This window comes from Triplophysa dalaica, chromosome 11 (genome assembly GCF_015846415.1).
Source record: "Triplophysa dalaica isolate WHDGS20190420 chromosome 11, ASM1584641v1, whole genome shotgun sequence".
NCBI classification, from domain to species: Eukaryota; Metazoa; Chordata; class Actinopteri; order Cypriniformes; family Nemacheilidae; genus Triplophysa; species Triplophysa dalaica.
Genome location: NC_079552.1, coordinates 22,586,790 through 22,611,685, shown reverse-complemented (window position 1 = coordinate 22,611,685; position 24,896 = coordinate 22,586,790). Strand labels below are relative to the sequence as shown.

Below are 24,896 nucleotides of genomic sequence, written 5' to 3'. Positions count from 1 at the left end.
CGATAGTATATTTTTTTCGTTCGATGTTTTCATTAAAATGCTGCGCGCGCAGTGCTTTGGCCAGCTTTGGTTAGACGCTCGCGCCGGTGTCAGTAACCGGAAGTGAAATCCGCTGCTGCTGCTGTGTGGGTGAAGCACTTTATTGAAAAGTTCGGCTGCCTCTGACGGCTCCTGGGCTTTGAGAAATGGACAGCCAGGGAAGGAAAGTGGTTGTGTGTGATAACGGAACAGGGGTACGTGCGAAAATGTATCAACTTGCATTTGTTTATTAACTCGCCTGGCTGTTGTGTAAAGTTTAATGCGAGTGAAACAGACAAACCTCAAACAGGAAGTCATGAAAGCTTAGCACAGCTCTGAGGAATGTCTGACAGCTGCATTGAATGCATTCACTCTGACCTCACATATTCTCCTCTACGTGTTATTCTATCGTGAAATGCTTCGTTTTCTCTGTATTTATTCCGTTTAGATAACGTTGTTGTCCATTCAGTGGTCGTCAGCTTTAACGTCTGGCTGCACAGTTCATATTTAACACTGTATAATTACGTGATACATGTCTGTATTATTGTTGTGATGATGATACAAATATAACTGCGATACACGGATTCAGTCTATTAAAAAAAACGATACGCTTATTCATACAACTAGATTTTAGCACTCATTATTTTACATTACATTTTTGGCACAAATTAGCAGACGCATTGTGTCATTATAAAAATTGTTATATGTCTTTTTCCTGGTCTATTCGTGAATGCTATATTTTGTAAAGCTTATAAGGTTTTATACATTGTAATGGTTGATACTCCCTCGCATTTAGAGTTGTTCTTGTAACTCGACGGAGATTTAGTCATTACATTTAATGTAACTGCATAATATTAGTTGCCCTGGAGTTTAGGGGCGTGGCCTTGCCTTTTGACTTCACCCAGAGACTTCACCTTGGGTTAAAGGGTGACGTAAACAGGTTCGAACTCTCGTTGATGCATCGTGGTAAAGCAAGATAAAAAGAGATGTGTTTGACTGATTGTGAATTATATCTGTGAGATGGCAGGTGGATATTTAGGAAGTGATGGAATGAGGAAGTCACAAACTAAAACCACAGCCAGCTCAAGTTAGATGACCAATAAATGAGTCTGAAGGTCTTAAGTCCATTTTTGGAAAAAAGTTGATGTGAGAAACAATGGTTTTACACCAGACAAAATTAGATGGGGGCAGTTCACTGTGGTTTATCTGAAACTGCAAGAAGTGTCTCTAGAGAAGCATAAGGTGCAGTGGTCAGCGGTTGTAATGCAGGATCATAGTTACTTTAACAGTTTTTTTTGACACAGCAAGTCTACTGAGCTTGATTGAAGTTAGGCAGTTCAATTGTTAATTTATTTCTGAACAGAGGAATATATTTAGGTTAATCAGAAGAATCTAAAGTAATTATAATACAAAACACATACACATAAAATAAGGAACACTTCTTTATCTTGGTTCTTGATTCAAAAGGACTTTGGTAGTAGATTAGTAACTATTGTTTCATTTTGGCTCAAATGTGTTTCTAAATGTAGGTGTCACAATGTACTGGTATGGACAATAACCATGACATTATTAACCATGATTATTGATGTTGTGTTAATACTACACATATGATAACAATGTTACGACTTAAAGGAACAGTTCACCCAAAATGAAAATTCTGTCATCATTCACTCACCCTCAGATTGTTCCAAACCTGTATAAATTTCTATATTTTGCTAAACACAAAGGAAGATATTTGGAAGAATGTCAGTAACCAAACAGATCTCATCCGCATTGAGTCCCATAGCATATATTTTCTCTACTATAGCAGTAAATAGGGGATGAGATCTGTTTGGTTACTGACTGTAGAGGAGTACGGGGGGCGAGACCGTGCTTAGAGATTGTTAATGAGCGCCAGCTGTGCACGCACCGTCGAAGAGAGAGGACCGGGCCCGAACATGTTTATGTTTGTATTTATGTTGTATTCGAATGTAGAGAGGTTCAGTAAAAGGAAGGAAGGAGACGGGAACCGTCAAACCTTTAATCCAACATAATCAAAAGTAAAAAGACAGCCGGCCGCCCCTCACGGTCGACGGCTGGAGAATACAACATAATTACAAATATAAACAGTTTCGGGCCCGGTCCTCTCTCTTCGACGGTCAGGTCGCTCGTTCTCTTATATGCTCCCGATTCGAGACCGGTGCGCGCACAGCTGGCGCTCATTAACAATTACTCAGCGGACTCGAACCACGGTCTCGCCCCGCCTTCTCCACTACACTGACATTCTGCTAAATATCTCCCTTTGTGTTGAACATAACAAAGAAATTAATCTATACACGGTTGAAACAACTTTAGGGAACTGATGACAAAGTTTTTATTTTTGGGTAAATTATCCCTTTGAAAGTTAATTTCTGGTCAAAACTTTCACATAATAGATGGTGGTTTTGGACCTATTTATAACTTTCTCAACATTTGTGTCAATGCCTCCCTACCATCGTAACGATTTGTGTTTTTAAACAATATTTCCTCAATTATATATGTATTTTTGTTCTTTTTATTAACTGGCTTTGGCCTTCTCTCTCTCATTTCTTTAGTTTGTCAAATGTGGCTATGCAGGATCCAACTTCCCCGAACACATCTTCCCAGCATTGGTGGGCAGACCCATCATCCGATCCACGGCCAAAGTGGGCAACATTGAGATTAAGGTGAGGTTTAGATTTTTCACTTAGCTTTGTATTTTATGAATGACAATATTACAAATTATATATGATCTCTTCAGTATGAATCTTATGCATTTAGTTGTTTTTATTGTTTTTAAGGAAAACCCCCTTCTCTTACGCCTTTTGACCTTCTTTTTCATACTTAAACTCTTTCCTTTGTTCTTCTCGTGGTGAAGTAGAATAACAAAAAGATGGTAAGTGCATTCCGGCGTGTAGTCTGTTTAACACTTGTCGCCTGCTGGGGAGACTGTTGCACCATGCAGTTTCTCAACAAATGTGTCCATACAGTTGCCTTTTAAGGGACTTTTTTTGCGTGTCTTGTGGTTTCTGATGAGGGCTGGGCAATAAAACCAGAAATCTCATATTTCTATAGACATATAGAACATATATATGTTTGAATGGTTGAAAAGCTTGTGTGTGTGATTTTTTTTTTTTTCAGAGGACGTTTGTTTCTACCAAATGGCTTTTGTAGCCAGTAAGAGTCAAGTGTAATGTGTACTGAAATTAGTAAATTTTAAATAATCCGTTTTTTATTTCACTAAATTAGTAGTAGAAAAATGATATTTAATGTTTATGTATATATTACATTGCAACATATTACACCATAGAGACAGTTTCATCGGACGCGCACTTGACCCCAAGTTAACTTCCGGACTTTGTTGGCTAGTGTCTAATAATATAACTTTTTATATTTAATTTAATTTATGTTAATATTTATTTATTGTTAAGACTGTGAGAAAGGACCCAAAAGCGAAATGCCAGAAAGAAGACTTTAATAAAGGTAAGCAACAGTCCAAAAAAACAGAAATCCTCTTCGGAGATAAATTCCAGCAACAGCCGTCAACACAATAAGGCTTATAAAAATATCCACATGACAAAAAACAAAAACTCAGCAAACGGAAAAGGTCTGGCGACGTGAAGCCTCAGTCTCTCCGGGGAGAGACAACACACGGCTGGCAGGTGGATAACTCAGGCTGGCAGACATCAGCAGGTAAACTGGACAGAGTACAAAAACAACCCGATGATCAGCAAACACAGGGTAAAAAATAGTACAGACCGGATCCAGACAGAACTCCGACTAGACAGGAACATAGACCGACGAGAAAGCCTCTGCATGGATGACTCTTGGAAATAATCCGGCAACGAAGCAGGAAAATGGGAAGCTAGAAGTAGCAAACACAATCAGAGGGAAAGGAGACCAGGTGTGAGAAAATTAACAAATGCTGATAGCAAACTAGAAACAGCTGAGAAGAGTGAAACCAGTAGAGGGAGACAAAGAAGGATACCAGAACCATAACAGTACCCCCTCCTTCAACGAGCGCCTCCTGGCGCTCCCAAAGGAGGAGCTTGGCGGGCACGGAGGAAATCATCAATGAGCGAGCGGTCCAGGATATCCCGGGAGGGAACCCAGCTTCTCTCCTCCGGGCCATACCCCTCCCAGTCCACTAAGAATTGGTGACCACGACCCCGGCGGCGCACATCAAGGAGTTTACGAACCCTGTAAACCGGGACTCCCTCGACACGAACGGAAGGCAGGGTGGGGCGAAGAGGAGCGCGTACGACAGGCTTGATGCACGACACGTGAAAGACCGGGTGGATACGACGTAGGTTGGGAGATAGTCTGAGTCTGACAGTAACTGGGTTGATAATCTTAACAATCCGAAACGGACCAATAAACCGGGGAGCCAATTTGCGGGAAACAGACTGGAGTGGCAAGTTGAGGGTGGAAAGCCACACTCTCTGACCACAAATGTACCTAGGGCTCTTGACACGTCGCTTGTTAGCGGTTCTTTGGGTACGGGCCTTAGTCTGACAGAGGGCTGACCTCACCCTTCTCCAAGTACGTTTACAACGTTGCATAAAAGCCTGGACGGACGGCACGTTAGATACAGTGTCCTGAGAAGAAAACAGGGGGGGTTGATACCCCAGGCAGCAATGAAACGGCAAAAGACCGGTGGCGGACGTGGGCAGGGAATTATGGGCATATTCTGCCCAGGGAAGCTGCTCAGCCCAGGACGCGGGGTTACGAAAAGCTAGGCTACGTAAGATACGACAGACAACCTGATTGGCTCGTTCCGCCTGACCATTAGTTTGTGGGTGAAAGCCCGACGAAAGACTGACAGAAGCAACGATCAAACGGCAATATTCCCTCCAAAACTGGAACGTGAATTGGGGACCCCTATCAGAAACCACGTCCGAGGGAAGACCGTGAAGCTTGAAAACCTGACTGACCATAATCTGAGCAGTCTCCTTGGCAGAGGGGAGTTTAGCAAGTGGAACGAAGTGAGCTGCCTTAGAAAAACGATCGACGACAGTAAGTATCACAGTATTACCCGCCGACGGAGGAAGATCAGTGATAAAATCAAGGGCGATGTGTGACCAAGGACGTGACGGGGAGAGGTCTGAGGAGACCCGCAGACGGAGAGTTACTAGGCTTATTCTGAGCACAAACGGCACAAGAGGCAACAAAGCGACGCGTCTCCCGTTCAAGTGTGGGCCACCAAAAACGTTGGCGAATACTAGCAAGGGTACCCCTAACGCCAGGATGGGTAGTCAATTTGGACGTGTGACCCCACTGAAGGACCGCTAAACGTGCAGAAACGGGAACGAAAAGGCGATCCTTTGGAACGTTACACGGAGAGGTGGAATGAGAAAGAGCATGCTTAACCAGTCTCTCGGTTCCCCAGATGGCAGCGCCAACCACGCGACCCTGAGGAATAATGACCTCCTGGGTCGAGGGGAGCTCAGAGGAATCGGAAAGAGCATCCGGCTTCACATTCTTGGAACCAGGGCGGTACGAAATAGAGAAATCGAAACGAGCAAAAAACAAAGCCCATCGGGCTTGGCGCGCATTTAGTCTCTTAGCGGAACGGATGTACTCTAAGTTCCTGTGGTCAGTCCAGACAATGAACGGAATGGCCGCCCCCTCCAACCACTGTCGCCATTCTCCCAAAGCTAAACGAATGGCGAGCAGTTCACGATTACCCACATCGTAATTACGCTCCGCGGGTGATAGGCGGTGAGAGAAGTAAGCGCAGGGGTGAACCCTCTCATCAGAGGAGGAGCGTTGAGAAAGAATGGCACCAACGCCCACCTCTAATGCGTCGACCTCGACTATGAACTGTTTAGAGACGTCGGGGGTCATAAGAATAGGAGCGGTAGAATAGCGAGTCTTAAGAAGATCAAAGGCCCTCTGGGCGGCCTCAGACCATCTAAAACAGGACTTGACCGAAGTGAGAGCTGTCAACGGCGCAACCACTTGGCTAAAGTTACGTATGAAACGTCGATAAAAATTAGCAAAGCCAAGGAAACGCTGAAGCGCAACGCGAGTGTCAGGGACTGGCCAATCAGTGACCACCTGAACCTTAGTAGAGTCCATGCTAATCCCCTTAGCCGAGATAACAGACCCGAGAAAAGTAACTGAGGGCGCGTGAAAAGTACACTTCTCAGCCTTAACAAAGAGTCGGTTCTCCAGAAGGCGCTGGAGGACCCGGCGTACGTGTAGTACGTGAACTTGGAGAGAGGGAGAAAAAAATCTAAATGTCATCAAGATACACAAAAACAAAAATATTAAGCATATCTCTAAGAACGTCGTTAATCAAAGCTTGAAAAACTGCGGGAGCATTGACAAGGCCGAACGGAAGGACACGATATTCAAAGTGTCCTAAAGGAGTATTAAATGCCGTCTTCCATTCGTCTCCCTCCCTAATGCGAACCAAATGGTAAGCATTGCGAAGATCCAACTTTGTGAAGACCTTTGCTCCCTGCAAGAGCTCAAAGGCTGATGACATAAGCGGCAACGGATAGCGATTCTTAACGGTTATGTCATTTAGCCCCCGATAATCAATACAGGGACGCAAAGAACCATCCTTCTTCACAAAGAAGAAACCCGCACCGGCGGGAGAGGAGGAAGGAACAATCGTGCCGGCCTCAAGGGAGTCGGAAAGATACCTCTCTAGCGCTTCTCGCTCAGGAGAGGACAAAGAGTATAGCCTGCCACGGGGGGGGTTGTGCCGGGAAAGAGCTCTATACCACAATCGTAGGGACGGTGGGGGGGAAGAGAAGTGGCCCGGGAACGACTGAACACTGCCCGCAGATCGAGATACTCCTCCGGAACCCCAGTCAAATCACCCGGTTCCTCCTGTAAAAAAGAGACAGAAGAGACAGGAGGGGCTGCGGACGTTAAACACTCGACATGACAGGACAAATTCCAAGAAAGAATAGTGCCCTTAGCCCAATTAATGTGAGGATTATCTCTTACTAGCCAAGGGTGCCCTAAAACTACAGGGAAGAAAGGAGAGTGAAAAATCAAAAAAGAAAGAATCTCGTGGTGGTTACCAGAAACAGTGAGAGATAAAGGGACGGATTCACAGAGTACCCGAGGAAGGGCGCTACCATCCAGGGCGAAAAGGGGTGTGGCCTCCTCACGTTCCGTCAAAGGAATACCTTGCTCCAGGGCCCATGCCTTATCGATGAAATTCCCCTCCGACCCCGAGTCAACCAAGGCGTGACACGAGACCGAGAAACCATAGGGATGGTAGTGCAGGATTTGGGGGGAGAGATCAGAGAAGTTGCGCTCGCCAGTAACCCCTCTACTGGCGAGCGTTGGCTTTTAACGGGCATGTAGGAACGAAGTGGCCGGCCGAGCCGCAATACATGCATAAACGGTTGACGATTCTGCGTCCACGTTCCTTAGCTGAGATGCGAAGACCCCCCAGCTGCATGGGCTCAAACTCAGAGCTGGCGGAGGTTGGCGCTGATGCGTCGGAAAGAGCGTGAAGTTGGGCGGTCTCCATGCCTCTGGACCGGCGGCGGAGATCAAAACGCTTCTCTATGCGAATGGCTAAGTCAACAAGAGGGTCAAGAAGCTTGGGTACCTCACGGGCTATAACCTCATCCTTAATGTCAGCGTTCAGTCCCTCCAGAAAGCGAGCGACCAGAGCAGGCACGTTCCAACCGCATGTGGCGGCTAGGGTGCGAAACTCAACAGAGAAGTCCGCGGCGGACCGTCTTCCCTGACGGAGGGTGGAAAGGATGCGGGATGCTTCGTCCCCGTGAGCAGAGCGATCAAATACGCGTATCATCTCCTCCTTAAACAGATCAAACTGATCAATGCACTCAGCCCCAGCCTCCCAGGTAGCAGAACCCCACTCACGTGCCCGTCCGGTAAGGAGCGAAATGAAGTAAGCGATCCGGGCTCGATCCCTTGAGTAAGTGGCTGGCTGGAGAGAGAAAACCACCTCGCATTGAGTCAAAAAGTAACGACACTCTGTTGGCTCACCAGCGTAACAAGGCGGGTTGTTTATTCTGGGCTCAGGAGTCTCTGGTGTTCTAGAATGAGTAGGTCGATCTTGATGAAGCTGAAACACTTGAATGGAAAGATCTGACTTCTGGGCGGCCAGGGTCTCTACGGCGTGTCTGGCAGCGGCTAGTTCGTCATTATGCCTTCCGAGAATCGCCCCCTGGAGTTCGACAGCCGTCTGAAGAGGGTTCTCATTTGCTGTGTCCATACTGGCCGGATTATTCTGTTAAGACTGTGAGAAAGGACCCAAAAGCAAAATGCCAGAAAGAAGACTTTAAAAAAAGGTAAGCAACAGTCCAAAAAAACAGAAATCCTCTTCGGAGATAAATTCCAGCAACAGCCGTCAACACAATAAGGCTTATAAAAATATCCACATGACAAAAAAACAAAAACTCAGCAAACGGAAAAGGTCTGGCGACGTGAAGCCTCAGTCTCTCCGGGGAGAGACAACACACGGCTGGCAGGTGGATAACTCAGGCTGGCAGACATCAGCAGGTAAACTGGACAGAGTACAAAAACAACCCGATGATCAGCAAACACAGGGTAAAAAATAGTACAGACCGGATCCAGACAGAACTCCGACTAGACAGGAACATAGACCGACGAAAGCCTCTGCATAGATGACTCTTGGAAATAATCCGGCAACGAAGCAGGAAAATGGGAAGCTAGAAGTAGCAAACACAATCAGAGGGAAAGGAGAACAGGTGTGAGAAAATTAACAAATGCTGATAGCAAACTAGAAACAGCTGAGAAGAGTGAAACCAGTAGAGGGAGACAAAGAAGGATACCAGAACCATAACATTTATATAACATTATTTTATTGTGTAACGATTGTATTAAATAAACAATTTGTTGAAATTTGTTGTATGTTCATTTTATTAAATAAACAATTTGTGGAGTGGGTCCTGTAGTTCGGTCGCATTTAAAGAAACTGTATGGTATATTGACATCTAGCGGTCGAGTTTGATATCGAAGTTTTAATAAAAAGTATTGGAGAGACAAGTGTTGGTTCTTGTCTGTTTATTTTGCTTGTTATCACGAATAATCTACAGGCACTCTATTGTTTGTGAATGTGTACCGGAAGTGCAGTTGGGGTCACAAAAGTGCGCACGGTGCAGTAACGTTTGTTTATGTTGTTAAGATGAAACCGTCTATACTAAAGTAAAGTAATAAGCAGCTATATTCCTTGCCTTTATGTATAATACATATGTTTCATAATCACGTAACATTTCTGATTTAAAGACATTATCTATCTTATAACACCCTCATAGGCGACAATAAAACTTTTGTGATTAATGCTGCGTTCATAATAAACGCAAATGAATCGTTAAGTGTGAGTGATTTACATGTTAAGTCAATGCAAACAGCGATACCCTGCGGTGCGATTCCCGCGAACGTCGCGTTTGGTATGAACACACAGTTACTCTTAAGGATAACTAATAGATGTAATTTTCACATTGAAATTGCAGTAAAACAATCCCCAAATTAATTCTGTGGCTTAATTTTGACATTCAAATAATTACTTATATATTGTAAATGTTATCAATATTGCCCAGCACTACCCTGATCTGTTTGTATGTATGTTTTTCTAAGTTGCAGTGTTGAATGAATCCGTTTCTCTAACATTTAGTTTTTTTTGTCCGGCTTAAAATGTATTTCTCTCTCAAATATTCACCACAGTGTAGTGCAGATTGAAAATCGTACACTGCATTTTGTCTTGAAATGTCTTTCACAGAAAATGGCAACCATTCAAAGCCGCACTAGACATTATAGCTGAAGTTACTGCCCCTCCCGTCTGAAATACATTTAGCAGAAGTTGACCTCAAGATGTATGGAAATGTTAATGTCTTTGCACGTTATGTCTTGCCACTCATTCTGTTTCTCTCGCTGTTAAATAGACACTGAAACCTAAAAATAATGTTTGGGGAACAAAGAAAGAACCAATAGAAAGGCTCGAATAGATTGTGATGTGTCATAAAGGATGCTGTTCATCAGATATTGTTTGTCTAAATGTGGTTACGTGCCGAATTGCGTTTGAAATGTTCTGTAAACACTCCCGCTTTCCCTTTTCAGGTTAATTTTGATGAAAGCGTGCTGTACACAGGAAATTATCCAAGACAGATTAATTTTAAGGACAGCACGGCTCCCTTAAAAACACATGGCGTCACCATAATACATACATTAAAGAGATAGTTCACCCCAAAATAAAAAAGATGTTTTCATTTATTCAACCCATGTAGTTTAAAACATGTACATGACTCTGTGGAACACAAAAGAAGATCTTTTGAGAAATTTCTCAGTGGTTCATACAAAGAAAGTCGTTTGAAGCCAGTGTTGTTTGGTTATCAACATTCTTCAAAATATCTTCTGTTGTGTTCTGCAGAAGAATGAAAATCAAACAGATGTGGAATGGCATGAGGATAAGTAAATAATGAAATTTCATTTTTGTGTGAACTATAGCCCTTTAACATCCAGTGTTATTTGTGGTGTTTGCAATGGAAAGTATTGTTCATACTTAAGCTTAGGAGTTATTTAAAGTATTAAACCTTGGTGGAAAACGTGTCCCACACTGTTTGTATTACGGTTGTGAATGATACCTCAAATTGTGTGACTTCTTGAGATGAGCTATAATATTATTTTAAGCGGTCAGACTTGTGATTTTTGCCGGGCTGACGGTAAATAGGAGAAAATGAGTGATGTGTCATAGACTAACGTAGAACAAGAGTTATATCTAGCAGGGTTTTTAGCTTTGCTTGGGATAGATGGCACTAGGCAGCTACTCCAATACCCTTGTTAACAGCTAGAAGTGCCTTAGCGACTACTAAGAATACCTTAGCAACCACATAGCAACACCCTGACATCTGAATGTTAAGCTATGCAGGAACATGCACCACTAGTATGCAGGATGCGTATTTTATAAGAATACTGGGACAGAATGAGATTGTGTGTGTTAAGTCCTGTGCTTTGAACTTTGTGACTAAGTGAATGTGTGTGAGGGATTTTATGGGTTAAAGGGTGTGCCAGAAAAGTGTGAATGAAAATGACTGACAATGTTTGGTGCATGGAGATTCTGTGCATGCTGAACTCACTTATAAGAGAGAAGCATCTGTCCGTTTGACCATTTCATCTCTGCGTACCGTGCTTGCCATCTTTATGAGCTGTACCAGAGGCTTCCCTGCCACATAACTCCAGTAAAAGCTTTGACTTAGAAAACCGTGGCTGATCTGGGTTGTAAGATACTCGTAGCTATGCATTTGTTGTGGAAATGCTGAGCTGCCACACTAGTGCTGTACATGCTAGATAAACAATGAATGATGAAAAAATATGTTTGGATTTGGTTCTTTAGTTGGGATCCACGATGGCTTTTCTAATTTTTTTCCTGATTCCCCAGGATTTGATGGTGGGAGATGAAGCAAGTGAGCTGCGCTCGATGCTGGAGGTGAACTATCCCATGGAGAACGGTATTGTCAGGAACTGGGATGACATGAAGCACCTGTGGGATTACACCTTTGGACCAGAGAAGCTCAACATCGACTCGCGCAACTGCAAGATCCTTCTCACAGAACCTCCAATGAACCCAACCAAAAACCGTGAGAAGATCATAGAGGTGTGTGTAGTTTGCCTGCAGTCAGATCCCATTTCAGCCTACAAGCAAATAAACATATGTAACACAACAGGGTTTTTACTTGATTAGAGTTAAAACTATAGAAGGAAAAATTATTTTAAAAAATCAGTATAAGTTTAAATCAGTATGAATAAAAAATACTTGATAAATACTTAGCAATTTAAATATTTGAATATTTCTCATGATATATACACTCACCTAAAGGATTATTAGGAACACCTGTTTAATTTCTCATTAATGCAATTATGGTGGTGGTGTAATGGTGTGGGGGATGTTTTCTTGGCAGACTTTAGGCCCCTTAGTGCCAATAGGGCATCGTTTAAATGCCACGGCCTACCTGAGCATTGTTTCTGACCATGTCCATCCCTTTATGACCACCATGTACCCATCCTATGATGGCTACTTCCAGCAGGATAATGTACCATGTCACAAAGCTCGAATCATTTCAAATTGGTTTCTTGAACATGACAATGAGTTCACTGTACTAAAATGGCCCCCACAGTCACCAGATCTCAACCCAATAGAGCATCTTTAGGATGTGGTGGAACGGGAGCTTCGTGCATCCCACAAATCTCCATCAACTTCAAGATGCTATCCTATCAATATGGGCCAACATTTCTAAAGAATTCTTTCAGCACCTTGTTGAATCAATGCCACGTAGAATTAAGGCAGTTCTGAAGGCGAAAGGGGGTCAAACACAGTATTAGTATGGTGTTCCTAATAATCCTTTAGGTGAGTGTATATAATGAATGTGAATATTATATTTAAAATTCACACATATTTGTTTATTGTGCATATTGTGTGTTGTTTTGATTAAGTAATAATAACAATAAAAGTTAATCATTTAAATAATAAATACTGCTAACAAACACAATAAAAACATGATAAAATAATAAAAATACTTAATTTTTTTACAGATTTGTTTTTGCAAATAAACTTTTAAATTATAATATAATATTATATAAAGTATATGATTAATATTTATATTTATTATATATTTTTATTATCATCACAAAATTGTTTTCTTTACAAGACATTTGAACATAATATGCACAGTAATATGCAAATAAAAAAAAGATTTTCTGATTTTTGAACTACCTGTGTGACACTTTGATGTCCATCACCATACATTAAAAAAGGTATTTTTTCCATGTTATTTAGAATGTATGTCCACACCAGCAGTGACAGTGATACGCGTCAAGCTACAATTGATTCTTAATGGCGGGATCAGCGATTTCTGAATTACAAATATTCGATACAAATATTTGAGCCAACATTCAAAACAGTATTGACTTGTTAGATTCATTTGTGAGTCACTTGTGAGATTCCCATAAGAATGAACATGCCTTTCAAACTGTCATGACTTTTCAATCAGCTTTTTAGAACAGTGCCAGTTTAGCAGATTCATGTGGTAGATGTTTGAACGCTTTGATGGTAGAAGTGCTGGCTTAATGGGAGGTCTATGAAGACCAGCAGCAGTGCAGTCACTTCATCAGCACATAGCAGAAGCCCATCATTAGAGTGACTCACAGATCTCTGTCTGTCTGCTTTAGTACAACACAGTCACGTCTTAAATCTGCAGGAGAACACAACCTTAAATCACTCACTGTCAGATGCTAAGTCATGTTTTAAAACCAGAGATAAAACCTTGATTTGTGTAGTTAGAGTATTTGAGGGATTTCAACAAACTTCTAAATATTTATTTGCAGTGCTTAAATCAGTACATTTGGAAAAGAGGCCTCTGTTACTCAAAAGAAAATGTTATAGGTCATTAAGTTAATCCGTGTTTGTCTTAAAACCCATGGTCCTTTAGGTCATGTTTGAAACGTACCAGTTTGCAGGCGTTTACATCGCCATCCAGGCTGTGCTAACACTGTATGCTCAAGGTGAGTGACTTCAGGCATGAACACAAGTTCCTATTCTTAACATTGCTGATTAACAAACCATCTATCTAGTGTACTCATACAAATCACTGAACCACTATCAGCTCACTACACCTGGGACATTGTATCAATGTTTGTCTTTTGGGCAACACCCAGGTCTTCTGACAGGGGTGGTGGTGGATTCGGGCGATGGCGTGACCCACATTTGCCCTGTGTACGAGGGATTTTCTCTGCCCCATCTGACGAGAAGATTGGACATCGCAGGACGAGACATTACACGGTATCTCATTAAGGTACAGCTCCTTCGTGGATTAATATTCAGACATGACTCCAAGTTGAACATTTGAAGGTTGATTTTTACAAAACTCCAAGACACAATGCATTTTACTTGCTTAAAAGTATGTACTTTGAACAAACGCCAGCATTGAATAGCATAGTGTATCCTGTCTAACATCCTTTATAAGTAAGCAGAATATAACAGTATTTTGTAATTATAATGCAACCTCAATAACAATAATATAAATATTCCTGTCGTCACACAGTTGCTCCTTCTGCGAGGTTACGCGTTCAACCACTCGGCAGATTTTGAGACCGTGCGCATGATGAAGGAGAATCTCTGCTACGTGGGATACAACATCGAGCAAGAGCAGAAGCTGGCTCTGGAGACCACCGTACTGGTGGAGTCTTACACGGTCAGTTTTATGTGACTCGGAGACATTTCATGAAGCGTTTTAACGCGGAGTTGAATTCTATAACGGTGTTAATGGCCTGCAGGGCAGTAGTATCCATCTCGCTGAAATGTCTGAGAGTTACAGTTCAAATGTCACAGTATGTGATGCAGGAGTTTTTTTGGCAGGAGTTTTTAGTGTGTGGTTTCACGGATTCCCCGCCGGGACACATGAGTATTCTGTGTTTCCATGGTAACGTTCTTTTTGGATGGGATTTAGCGGCAGGGAAGTTCTTCAGTCTACACGGTGACATCCTGTGAGTGAAACGGCACAGATAGCTCAGTCTCGATTGGCCGCTTGATGCGCGATTGCACAGGGTGACCTCAAGGGGGCAGCAGTGAGGCGACCTGTCTTTTAGCGGATTTCAAAAGTATGGCGATGGAACTTTCCTTTTTCTGTTAGCAGTCATGACAAACAAAGACTAAAACGAAACAAGGAACGCAGTGTGGTGTCTCCGTTGCTTAACCAGCATGTAACATCATTTCCTGCGCGGCCGCAGTCTTTCCCCAGGTGGGAAGCTGTGCATTTCCTCTGGACAGTGCTCAATGGGCTCTTTATATGCTCCCACACAGCCTGCTCCCATTTTCTCATTAGTCATCACTGTTAGGTTTGGCAGCGGGTTACTCTTCAAACCTGAGACTTTGCTCAGTCGAGCCCGTCGAACAGGAACATTCAATTATCAAGGCAGATTTAAAAAAGTGATGCATGTGATAAGCAACTGGCCAAATGTTGACACGAGGTGTGGTTATATAGAGCAGTATTTACCCAGGAGGTTTTATAGCTGGAATGCTCACTGTTCGGTTGCCATTGCTGATGTGTCATGAATGCAGATGAATCAATGAATGAGTGATGTAGATAAAATATTAATGAATGAAATAACACACACTAATGAACGGCAATATTTAGCATCAAAGTACATGGAAAAGATTCAATATAATTTAACGTTTAGTAAAACATTTTAGATTTGTAACATTAATTTACTCTCCGTGTGTACACAGCTTCCTGACGGTCGGATTATTAAGGTTGGGGGCGAGCGTTTCGAGGCTCCAGAAGCTCTGTTTCAGCCCCACCTCATTAATGTGGAAGGGGTCGGGGTGGCAGAACTTCTCTTCAACACCATTCATGCAGCAGATATTGATACAAGGTGAGTTCCGATTTCCAGTACACTACATGCATTTCATTTTTCACGGCCTTACAGCAGTTGTCTAAACTATAGATAAAGGAATGGTTCCCTCAGAAATGACAACGTGCACACCTTCATGTCATTGTAAACCTGTATGACTTCTGTAAAATAACGATATGTCAAAGTGCCTGCTTTCCAAACATTGGAAAGGATCATAAAAGTAATCCAAGTGTTTTCTATTCATATGATTAGCTTTGTGTGAGGAATAGGAAGGAATTTAATTGGTTATTACTGGTTGGTTAATTTAAAGGGATGGTTCATCCAAAAATGAGAGATCTTTCATCATTTACTTCCCCTCAGGTTGTTTCAAACCTGTATAAATGTATTTTTTCCAATGAACACAGAAAAAGATATTTTGATGAATATTAGCAATTTTCATTTCGGGAACATCATCCACTACCAAAGTAGGAAAAATGTTGTACACATAATGAGATATTTTGAAGAATTTACTAAATCAAAGAGTTCTCGGGCACCTTTGACTTCCATTTAATTCTTCCTACTGTGGTAGTCAATGATGTCCCAGAATTTCTAACATTCTTCCAAATATCTTTTTTTGTGTTTTATACAGGTATGAAATTACATGAGCGTGAGTAAATAATGACATAATTTTCATTTTTGGATGAACTATCCCTTTTATTGCAAATAATTGGTTATTATTGGTTGTAATTGGTATTGGTTGTAAAAAAGTTGTAAAAAAGTATTTAGTTTAGTTATTCACATGGCTTAAAGTTTTCCGGCACCGTGCTAGATCTCAGACTTGAGGCGTTTGACATCAGCAAAAAATATTTTCTTGAAAAAATATTACATTTAAAAAGCTTATTGATATCAGTTCGAGTTCATTAGTTCGCCTATCAATGGTATGAAAGAAACACTTCTATCACTCTCAACCAAACGCATTACTAGCCAATCAGAATTGAAATGGGGCGTGTCTTGGTTGCCGGAGTGGAGTGGTCACATTGGAGAGTACGTTAGCAAGCGAACAGTCGGCAGGATAGAGAGTAAGTTTATAAAGCCTGAGCGGGGATCAGCTTTTAATTCCATTATGACAAATATGACATACACAAATTGGAACCTGTGACATAAAGATTGATAACTTTGTGTTGTTTCGGCAAATCATCTAATCACACCTTCACTTCCACTTATGCGCGTCCACTTATGAAGTCTTATGCGCGCGCGCGCTAACTGCGATTGAGATATCAAGGATCGATTTCGGAAGCGTCTAAATCGTTTTCAAACTATTTCGCAGCTTATTGCACCTATCTCACAGAGTTAAGTCATAAACATGGTCGTTTTTGTCTGAAGTGAGCATAAAAAGTTGAGAAAGAAAACAGATATCAATACATTAGTGACAGCAGCCTCCTGCTATTCTATGTGGTTAATATGACTCAAAAAGTAAGTTCTTTCGAGTCATTCTGTGATCCAAACACATCAAAGTTTAAGAAACGTCTGTCTGAGACGCTCAAAAAACGCATGTTACTAGTTAGTTTCAAGGGAAATGATCTATACATAATGTTCTTTTTTGTTTGACAAATAACCCTGCAAAAAGAAAGTTCAGGCTCAGGATATTTTTTGCTTTAACCCCTGTATTCATTGTCTGGATGGGAAAAAAACATACATGTAAAGAGAACAAAGAAGATAAGTCCTCTTGTGTTGTTATTTTAGAAATGTCATACTTATAATATAATTGAACCTCACTATAAGTTTTATTTGTCCATTTGCCCCCTCTTGTTCTCTCTCTCTCTCAGGGCTGAGTTCTATAAACACATTGTTTTGTCAGGAGGATCCACCATGTATCCTGGTCTGCCCTCTCGATTAGAGAGGGAACTTAAACAGCTTTATCTCGAGCGGGTATTGAAGGGTGATGTCGACAAGCTCTCTGTAAGTTTGTCCGTCTGCATGCGACATACATTTATAAATCCCACTTATAATTTTAGTTAGGGTTGTTTTTGCTGCTGTGCCTTTTTATACATTGACTGTAATGTCTACACCTTCTTAGGATGAGAAATGAGTAACTCGCACTATGTCTGCTGTTGAAGGCAATATAGTTTTTATCGGCCCCAAATAAATCTGCAACACATAACAGGGCCAAAAACAATCTGCGCTGAAGCGTGGCAGGCAGACTGTTAAGATTGGTGATGAAATGATCAGGGTGATGAAATGTTAAAAATAAACTTCAGTCTCTCTTTCTATTACTGGATCCTTCAGTGAGACATGCAGGGCTCAATTGTGTTCATCTTTCTAGTTTCGGAAATTTTTATTTATTATTTGCAGCTCAGTTTTCCCATTCTTGCACTGGGAAGAAATGTTCTATTTATCTTTAAGGAAAATTGCATTCGTTAGGGCCACTTTAAAAGTCAAATGTGTGAAATGTAGTACATCCATGGCACCAACAGGTGGGGTTGCATCACCTCCTCCTGCACTCCGGTGTAAAAACAGGCCAGTCGAGCAATGTTAGTAGTCTGGATTACACACAGACAACCCAGCTGGGCTCCATCTCATTTAGATTCTGGCCATTGGCCTGGAAAAGCATTTTGGGGAGCCTTTGAGCCGGCCGCATGTCAGGCCACTATATCTATATAGATGATCAATTACAGATGGCATGCTCGATACGGACGAACAGCGTGTCTGTCTGCCTGTCCCGAAACTGAGTTTAAAACAAATTAAAAAGCCATTTACTTTACACGAAAGTCTCCACGAGAGCCTTTCAGCCACCTGCTTTAAGTCTGTTGGGTGTCTGAGAGTGGCCGAATGCAGATCGGCTCCAGAAGAGTTTGCATAAACTGTACACCTCATTATTCTCCAGTTAGGGTTCGCTTCTCAATTCACGATCGGACAGTGCGGCTTTTTATATGTCTTAAAGAGATCCATTCAAAGGGTTTTCTGGTATGTGGGTCAGTGTCCACGCTGTTACCCTCCTATGAAAGTCTGGTCACGCTGTCTATTTAATACCCCTATAGAAATTCAAGATCCGGATCGAGGACCCTCCCCGGCGCAAGCACATGGTGTTCCTGGGTGGGGCGGTGCTGGCAGACATCATGAAAGACAAGGACAACTTCTGGCTGACGCGGGAAGAGTATCAAGAAAAGGGCGTGCGCGTTCTGGAGAAGCTCGGCGTCACCGTCAGATAAACGCTTCCCGTAAGGCCACCTCGCTGACCCCCGCTTGTGCCGATCGATCTGTTTCATGTTGCTCATCTCTCTGTTGTTCAGCCTCTTCTGCCGCCGATTCATGTCATTGATGTGGATTGATGGGTTTGGATTGGGAAGGGTACTGGGGATATATAATCAGTTTCAATTTGTTGGTTTGGTCCTCTGCCCCCTGCTGAACGTACCAGTAAAGCAGTGATGTCATTTCAGTGTTTGTCACTGCTTGTGTCTGTTTGGATTGGGTCATTATTACTATGCAGTACATTTTCATGTTCCCATCATGCGTCTTAATATATTTGATAAACTATTAAAAGCATAGTTTTAAAAATAAGAAATGTATGACTTCTTTCATCACAAAATCACACTAAAGAAAAACCGGCTTTAAAGTATAGTAAAGAATTAACAAACCTCATTTTTCTTTATTGTTTCCTTTTCTAATTAAATATTTTTGTTTTGTAATAACTAGGTTAGTTAATGATGTCATCCTCTAGAAAGCAACATCATGTAAGTGGGAAAATAGCAACACAGACATCAGTGTTATCACTGAATTTTGTGTATTCTGTGATTGTCGTTTGAGGTGTCTGTTGGTTTGTCTTGCCCTCAACATTCCACCCTTTTACCGCAATCGGTATTAAAGTAAAAAAAAATGAACTACAATTTAACTTCATCATGCAAGAACTCCTAATCCTATAAGCCTCTTCTTGCCAGTGAATACTAAAGTTATTGGTTAGGTTAAATTAGATTAGATTAGGTACAGCATATACTCTTAAAAAATAAAAGCTCAGACTTACAAACAACATGTTCTATTTGTTTTAAAGGTACTGCATTAGGGGAATGATGCCATTAGTGATGAGAGCGAGTAACACACATGTAACACAAGAGTATTGAAGCGGTTAATGGCTATGACAGGTATGATCATCACTATTGCATTAGTGCAAACTGCCCGTTCAACACTGTTTACTGTGTGTCAGCCAGGTGAGTGAGGACCTGAACGCTTTATTGTCTTCAAATGCTCGTTTGTCAGTCTGAGCACAACTGAAAACGAGCAACCAAAATAAACCACATTATTTTAATTCCAGTGTGGTTATGAAGCTTTAACACTGTCTCTGTCCATCTCTGTCATAGCTGCCTGTTTTTGTCAAATGCTCATTCAGAAGAACAAGAGGGAATTTTTTTAAGAGTTTAATAGAGAGTGTGTGGGATTTTGACAGGGTGTTTAGCAAGCTGGCCAGTCTTTTGCTAGATTGCTATTGTATTTTAGAAGACTTCAACATACTGTTTCAGCAGTTGAGAACAGAGCTTTTATGTTGTTTATATATCGTATATACTGTATACATAAAGGAGAGGGAATTCATCCGCTTTTCTCAGCTGTCTTATTGTTGTTGTTATTTTTTTTATTTTTTTTTACTTCTCATCTTTTTTCTTCTGCAGTGCTGTGTCTGGCATAGAATAAAAGAATATTGTTTTCTATTGATCAGTTGGACGGTTTCTTCTATTTGATTTAAATAAATACAGGAAACTCTTGGGTTTTAAAATAACAAGGTTAGACAGTGAATCTGATGTGGTTATTTAATTATGTTTATGGACAATCATACACTACGTTACAAAAACGTTGATATTTGATTGTTCTGGCTGGCTCTGGTGTATAAAGACACCGCATATGTGTCCAATAATATTAAAATATATATTTTCATCCAGGACCAAGCACAGTTAAACTGGATTTTATCTCATTTTGTTTCATAGCATAACTGCCTAATGCTCTTCTCAACAATAACAAAACATTGAAAGAATGGTTTAAAACAATAAATAAAAATTATTATAGTTATGAGAGAGTTATGTTTAGCCTTGTTTTTTGTTGTTTAAATAAGGTAAATTTAACCTTCTGTAAATGTTTTTTTTCCTCACACTTCTGATAATCAAGTATTTTTCCCATCCAGCTAATTTAGGATTTAGTTCAAGGAGGATTGTTAAAGGAGCAAAACTGAAATTTTAGCGGCATCTAGTGGTGAGGTTCTACATTGCAACCAACAGCTTATTTCAAAGCACTACTGTGGCTGACATAGGATTAAGATGTCGTCAGGTTTTCGCTTCTTTGCTGACTCGCTATAGTTCAGTTTGTAAGGGCTACTGGAGAAACAACATGGTGAATTCCCTGTCAGAGAACCCACGGTGTATGTAGATAGAAATAGCTCATTCTAAGGTAATAAAAAGGTTGTAAGGACTTTATTAACATATGAAGACAGTTATGTATATTATGTTGCATTTCTGTCAATAGATCCTCCAGAAAATGACACACTGGACCTTTAAAATGTCACATGGTCAAAGAAGTACCAGAGGGAGAGATAACCAGAGCAGTTAACTTTTGCAAAGTGGCCATGAATGCAACATGAATAAGCTTCCTGATTATTTTATGGCATCTGAGATAGACTTTGATAAGATTTGCCGGTTGGTGCTCATGGACCAATTGTTAAGTCGCTAGCCGTAAAGTCATATAGTGTGTGTGTGTGTGTCTGAAAAGAAACTGATGAAGAATTCTTCTAAGGGAGCCCTGATTTAAAGTAATCAATAAGGAATTTGGACTGTCACTGGTGAACATACGCATTCTCTGCTCCCTTGATCAAAGCACGTCTAATCCTCGGCTTTACCTCCGAGTCAGGAGATACGCTGATAAAAACTCTGTTTTCCACCTTTGACCCCTGAATACACTCTTTGGAGGAAGTGGTGCACTAAAGTAGCACTTCAAACACCTTTGTTGTTGTTTAATTTAGTATTACTGGCCACGTAACATGCAAAACACATAAACTGTAAAAAAAAGATAACATCTTTGCAAGATGTATTATTCCTGCTGATACATTCTGGTTGATTCCATAGAGATCATTCCAATTGTTTTACTTTGGACAACTTTGTAACATTTCTTATGGACGCAGGTGTGTGGTGGCATGAATGTAAGACACACAGCAACACACATACCAAGGATCTATATATCAAATGATCTAAATACAAAGGTTACAGTTATATTGTTATACAAAAACAATGCAATAAATAATGCAAAAATAAAAACACGATATCCATATAAAAAGAAAAGAAAGAATAAACAAAAATTACACAATGTTCCTTTTTTATATTAAATTATTATGTTGATTGTGTCTGGTAGTTATAATGTCAAATGAAATGAAATATCTTGAAATATTACATAGGCTTTTACATACAATTACTACAATATAATTACATTGTAATATTAATTTATTACACTGGAATATATGGTATATGGTAACAAATGGTATACGGTAACTGGAATAAAATGTGCCTCAAGAGTGGTCTGAAGAATACATGCCATGGTAGCCCCCCTGCCCGCAACGTGACGTCATCGCTTCCGCCCTCTCTTTCTCCCTCCCCCCGCGCCGCAGTCGCTCGCGCTCTGGCTCGCGCTGCTGCTGCACAATAATCCAACATGGAGTGATCCGAGATGGGGCTCGTCGGGGCCACCCTCAGCAACATCAACGCACACTTCAACTAAGGGATTTGTTTCGGAAATACATTAAAGCGCGTTTAAACGTCCAAACTGTGGGAAATTATTCGGGCTTCTGTAGATCTGTATGTGCATGTTTTTATTCCAAGATCCTCCAACATCAGCAACTGGTTAGATCCAGTGAAGAAGAGAAACGAAAAACCCATCAAGACGAAGACGAAGAGAGAGAGAGAGAGAGAGAGAGAGAGAGAGCAAAACAATTCAACACCACAAAGAACAACAAAACACACTAACGTTATAGCTGAAGGAAATGTGAGGGATTATTTGGATGAGAGTGGCATAAAAATGAAGCACGACACGAGTGCACCCGCTGCGGGATTTTTTTGTAGGTGAATCGAGAAAAATGATTGAAGAAACACACCCAAACGAGTAAGTACCTGGGAAGTCTCCTCGGCTTTCTTATGCACAGTCGTGCTCGCGTTAAATACTGTGTGTCTTAAATCAATCTGATTGCGCCAGCAGACGGCGCGTGAAAAGTTTCGTCAAGTGTTTTACGTGGAAATGTTGAGTGGCATCGTCAATGGACGGGGGGGTCGGGCCCACGGACAGACTGCGGGAGGGAGGGGGGAAGATGGATTGGGGGTGGATCGGAAATATTTTGTAAAGGGATTTGGTGTTTTCCTTTAACATTCTCTGCGTGTGTACACGTCACATGTTGTTTTGCGCCCCGGGGCATTTGTGTGTGCTTATGTTCTGTTCAACGAAACACGTTCTCGTCCTTTAAAATGCTATTTGGGACGAAATGTTGTTTATGTAGTAAAGAAGTCTGTTGAAGCTGTCGGGAATATCCGCCGTTTGTTTGGTGTTTTTTGAATCGCTCTCATTTGCATACAGCGCTTCATTCATAAAAACACCATTTGACTCTGTTGGCACGATGACAATGCGTTTAATGCGCGAGAAAAATCTCCAATGGGCGTTTGCTGAGCGGGCTGTTTAGTCAGTTTAATCGACGTGAATGAACGTTAGGCCTGTAAAAGTGCAACATTTGTGACTCACAAATATTATGTCGCGTTTGAAGCGAACGTGTGCGGGCTTTAATGTGCTTTCACTCATGGTCGGGCAACATATTTTCGCGTATTTCGTCTCGAGGCCTTTATTTATTTGGATTTTTCGCAGTCTCGAGTCGACTGCATTAGGCCACGTCTTATTTGTCGTTACATCTTTGATGTCCTCCGGTGACGGAATTTCATAAGCATGGGCAGCACACGTTAACAATAGTGTATGAATAGAGTGAGTGTGGCAGCTCTTGTGAAGCGGAAGGGCGAAGGGCAGAGTTGTTGTTTGCGCTCATTCATAAAAGCTTTAACCTTCAGTCGCTCATTCATGATGACTGCGTTGACTCCGTCTCTCGTGCGATTACAAAACACTGAACATGTGTGCAATATAAAACCTGTACTATGCAAAACCTTTCTATTGAAAATAACAATAGAAACCAAAACAGATATTACATTTAATACTCGGAATTGCATTCGATTGTATTGTTTTTTAAATGGTCTATGTTGGTGTCCATTGTTAATGTGTTGTCAATAGTGCACAATTAAATCCTACTGGAAAACACATTACATAAAGGACATCTGTAATGGTTTTAATGGTAAACAGCTGATGGTTTATAAGGGCGTTTGTAATGGAAACCATTCCAATTTTTTCATCAGTTGGATAGTTTCACAGATGTTTTAATAACACCCAAAAAGTTATAAAAATGTGCAAGTACTGTTAGGTTATTTTGCTTTATTTTATCCACCCACGCATACGATTGTTACTAAAGAAGTGTTGGTACAATAACAACAACATTGTTATGACTAGGTATTAGCCGTCACTGACATCAGAAGCACAAAATTATTCTACACAAAGTGTCTCACACTACAAATTTAGATTTCACTGATGTAAGAATAATTGGAGGGACTATAATACTAGCAGCAGGTGGAGGATCTTGCCACTTATGATGTAATAGATGTTTGAAACAAACAAAACACGTCCGCACAAACACAAGCCGTCCGGTCATGTCGATGCTATTGATCTTAGTAACCATGTTACCAAACTAACACATTAGACTCTGCCAGTAAATAGTGCTGAAGACAACAATGTGAAATGAGAAGGTCACATTGGCCATTCCCAATCCCCAATGTCCTGTGCAGGAAGAATCGATTTTAGATCCGCATTTCCACTCTGACTCATAAAAACCCTGTGTACACACACTAAATTATACAATTTCTTTGTTTCTTATCATTATCTGCAGTTATTTCCGTGATAATAAATTACATTATTATCTATTCAAGATATTGTTAGTGTTTGTTTACTCTAGGCCTACTTTTCTGTTGTTGTGTTTTTTTGAGTTCCTAAGAAAGGTCATGTCAATTGACAGATTGTAGATAATACTTTTAGTCATTCCTTCCTCGCTTATTTTTTCGTCTGCGTGTCATTTGGTCGACGTGCTTGCTAGATCTACTGAAATTATTAACCCTAATGTCCTAAAATGATGAGTCCTCAATATACAGGGACAAGCTCAGCAGTTAAAGTCTTGTGCGTCTCCTTCCATTAATTTGATTTAATATTGATCATGTTGGCCATTTAATTCCTTCTAAGAGGATATGGAGCAGTATTAAGGGCTGCTATGATTTCCATATTTCTTTGGCTGGGAAAAATAGCTTTAGAGAAATCTGCTTATATTCTGAGGGATTGTGCTACTTGAAGTGAGATAAACCAGGGATTGACTATTAAACCACTATGACCAGACGTCGATTTGACTACTTGTGTTTATTTATTAGTAATAAGTTTTGTATTTG

General features: G+C 41.0%; 2 protein-coding genes across 2 annotated transcripts in view; both read left to right on the top strand.

Moving 5' to 3' along the window:
* Positions 1-84: 84 nt before the first annotated feature.
* Positions 85-20,058, top strand: actr2b (actin related protein 2b). The gene is made up of 9 exons (XM_056761363.1): positions 85-233; positions 2,592-2,702; positions 11,411-11,626; positions 13,458-13,530; positions 13,684-13,820; positions 14,070-14,219; positions 15,254-15,399; positions 17,184-17,316; positions 18,396-20,058. The coding sequence occupies exons 1-9, from the start codon at positions 186-188 to the stop codon at positions 18,564-18,566; spliced, it is 1,185 nt and encodes a 394-aa protein (XP_056617341.1). The 5' UTR covers positions 85-185; the 3' UTR covers positions 18,567-20,058.
* A 1,921-nt stretch (positions 20,059-21,979) lies between these two features.
* The window catches only part of spred2b (sprouty related EVH1 domain containing 2b), a 28,814-nt gene continuing 25,897 nt past the window's right edge, over positions 21,980-24,896 (top strand). Inside the window, exon 1 of the mRNA XM_056760642.1 lies at positions 21,980-22,482. Within this exon, the coding sequence (XP_056616620.1) occupies positions 22,457-22,482 (26 nt within the window). The 5' untranslated portion in view covers positions 21,980-22,456. The remainder of the gene's footprint in view (positions 22,483-24,896) is intronic.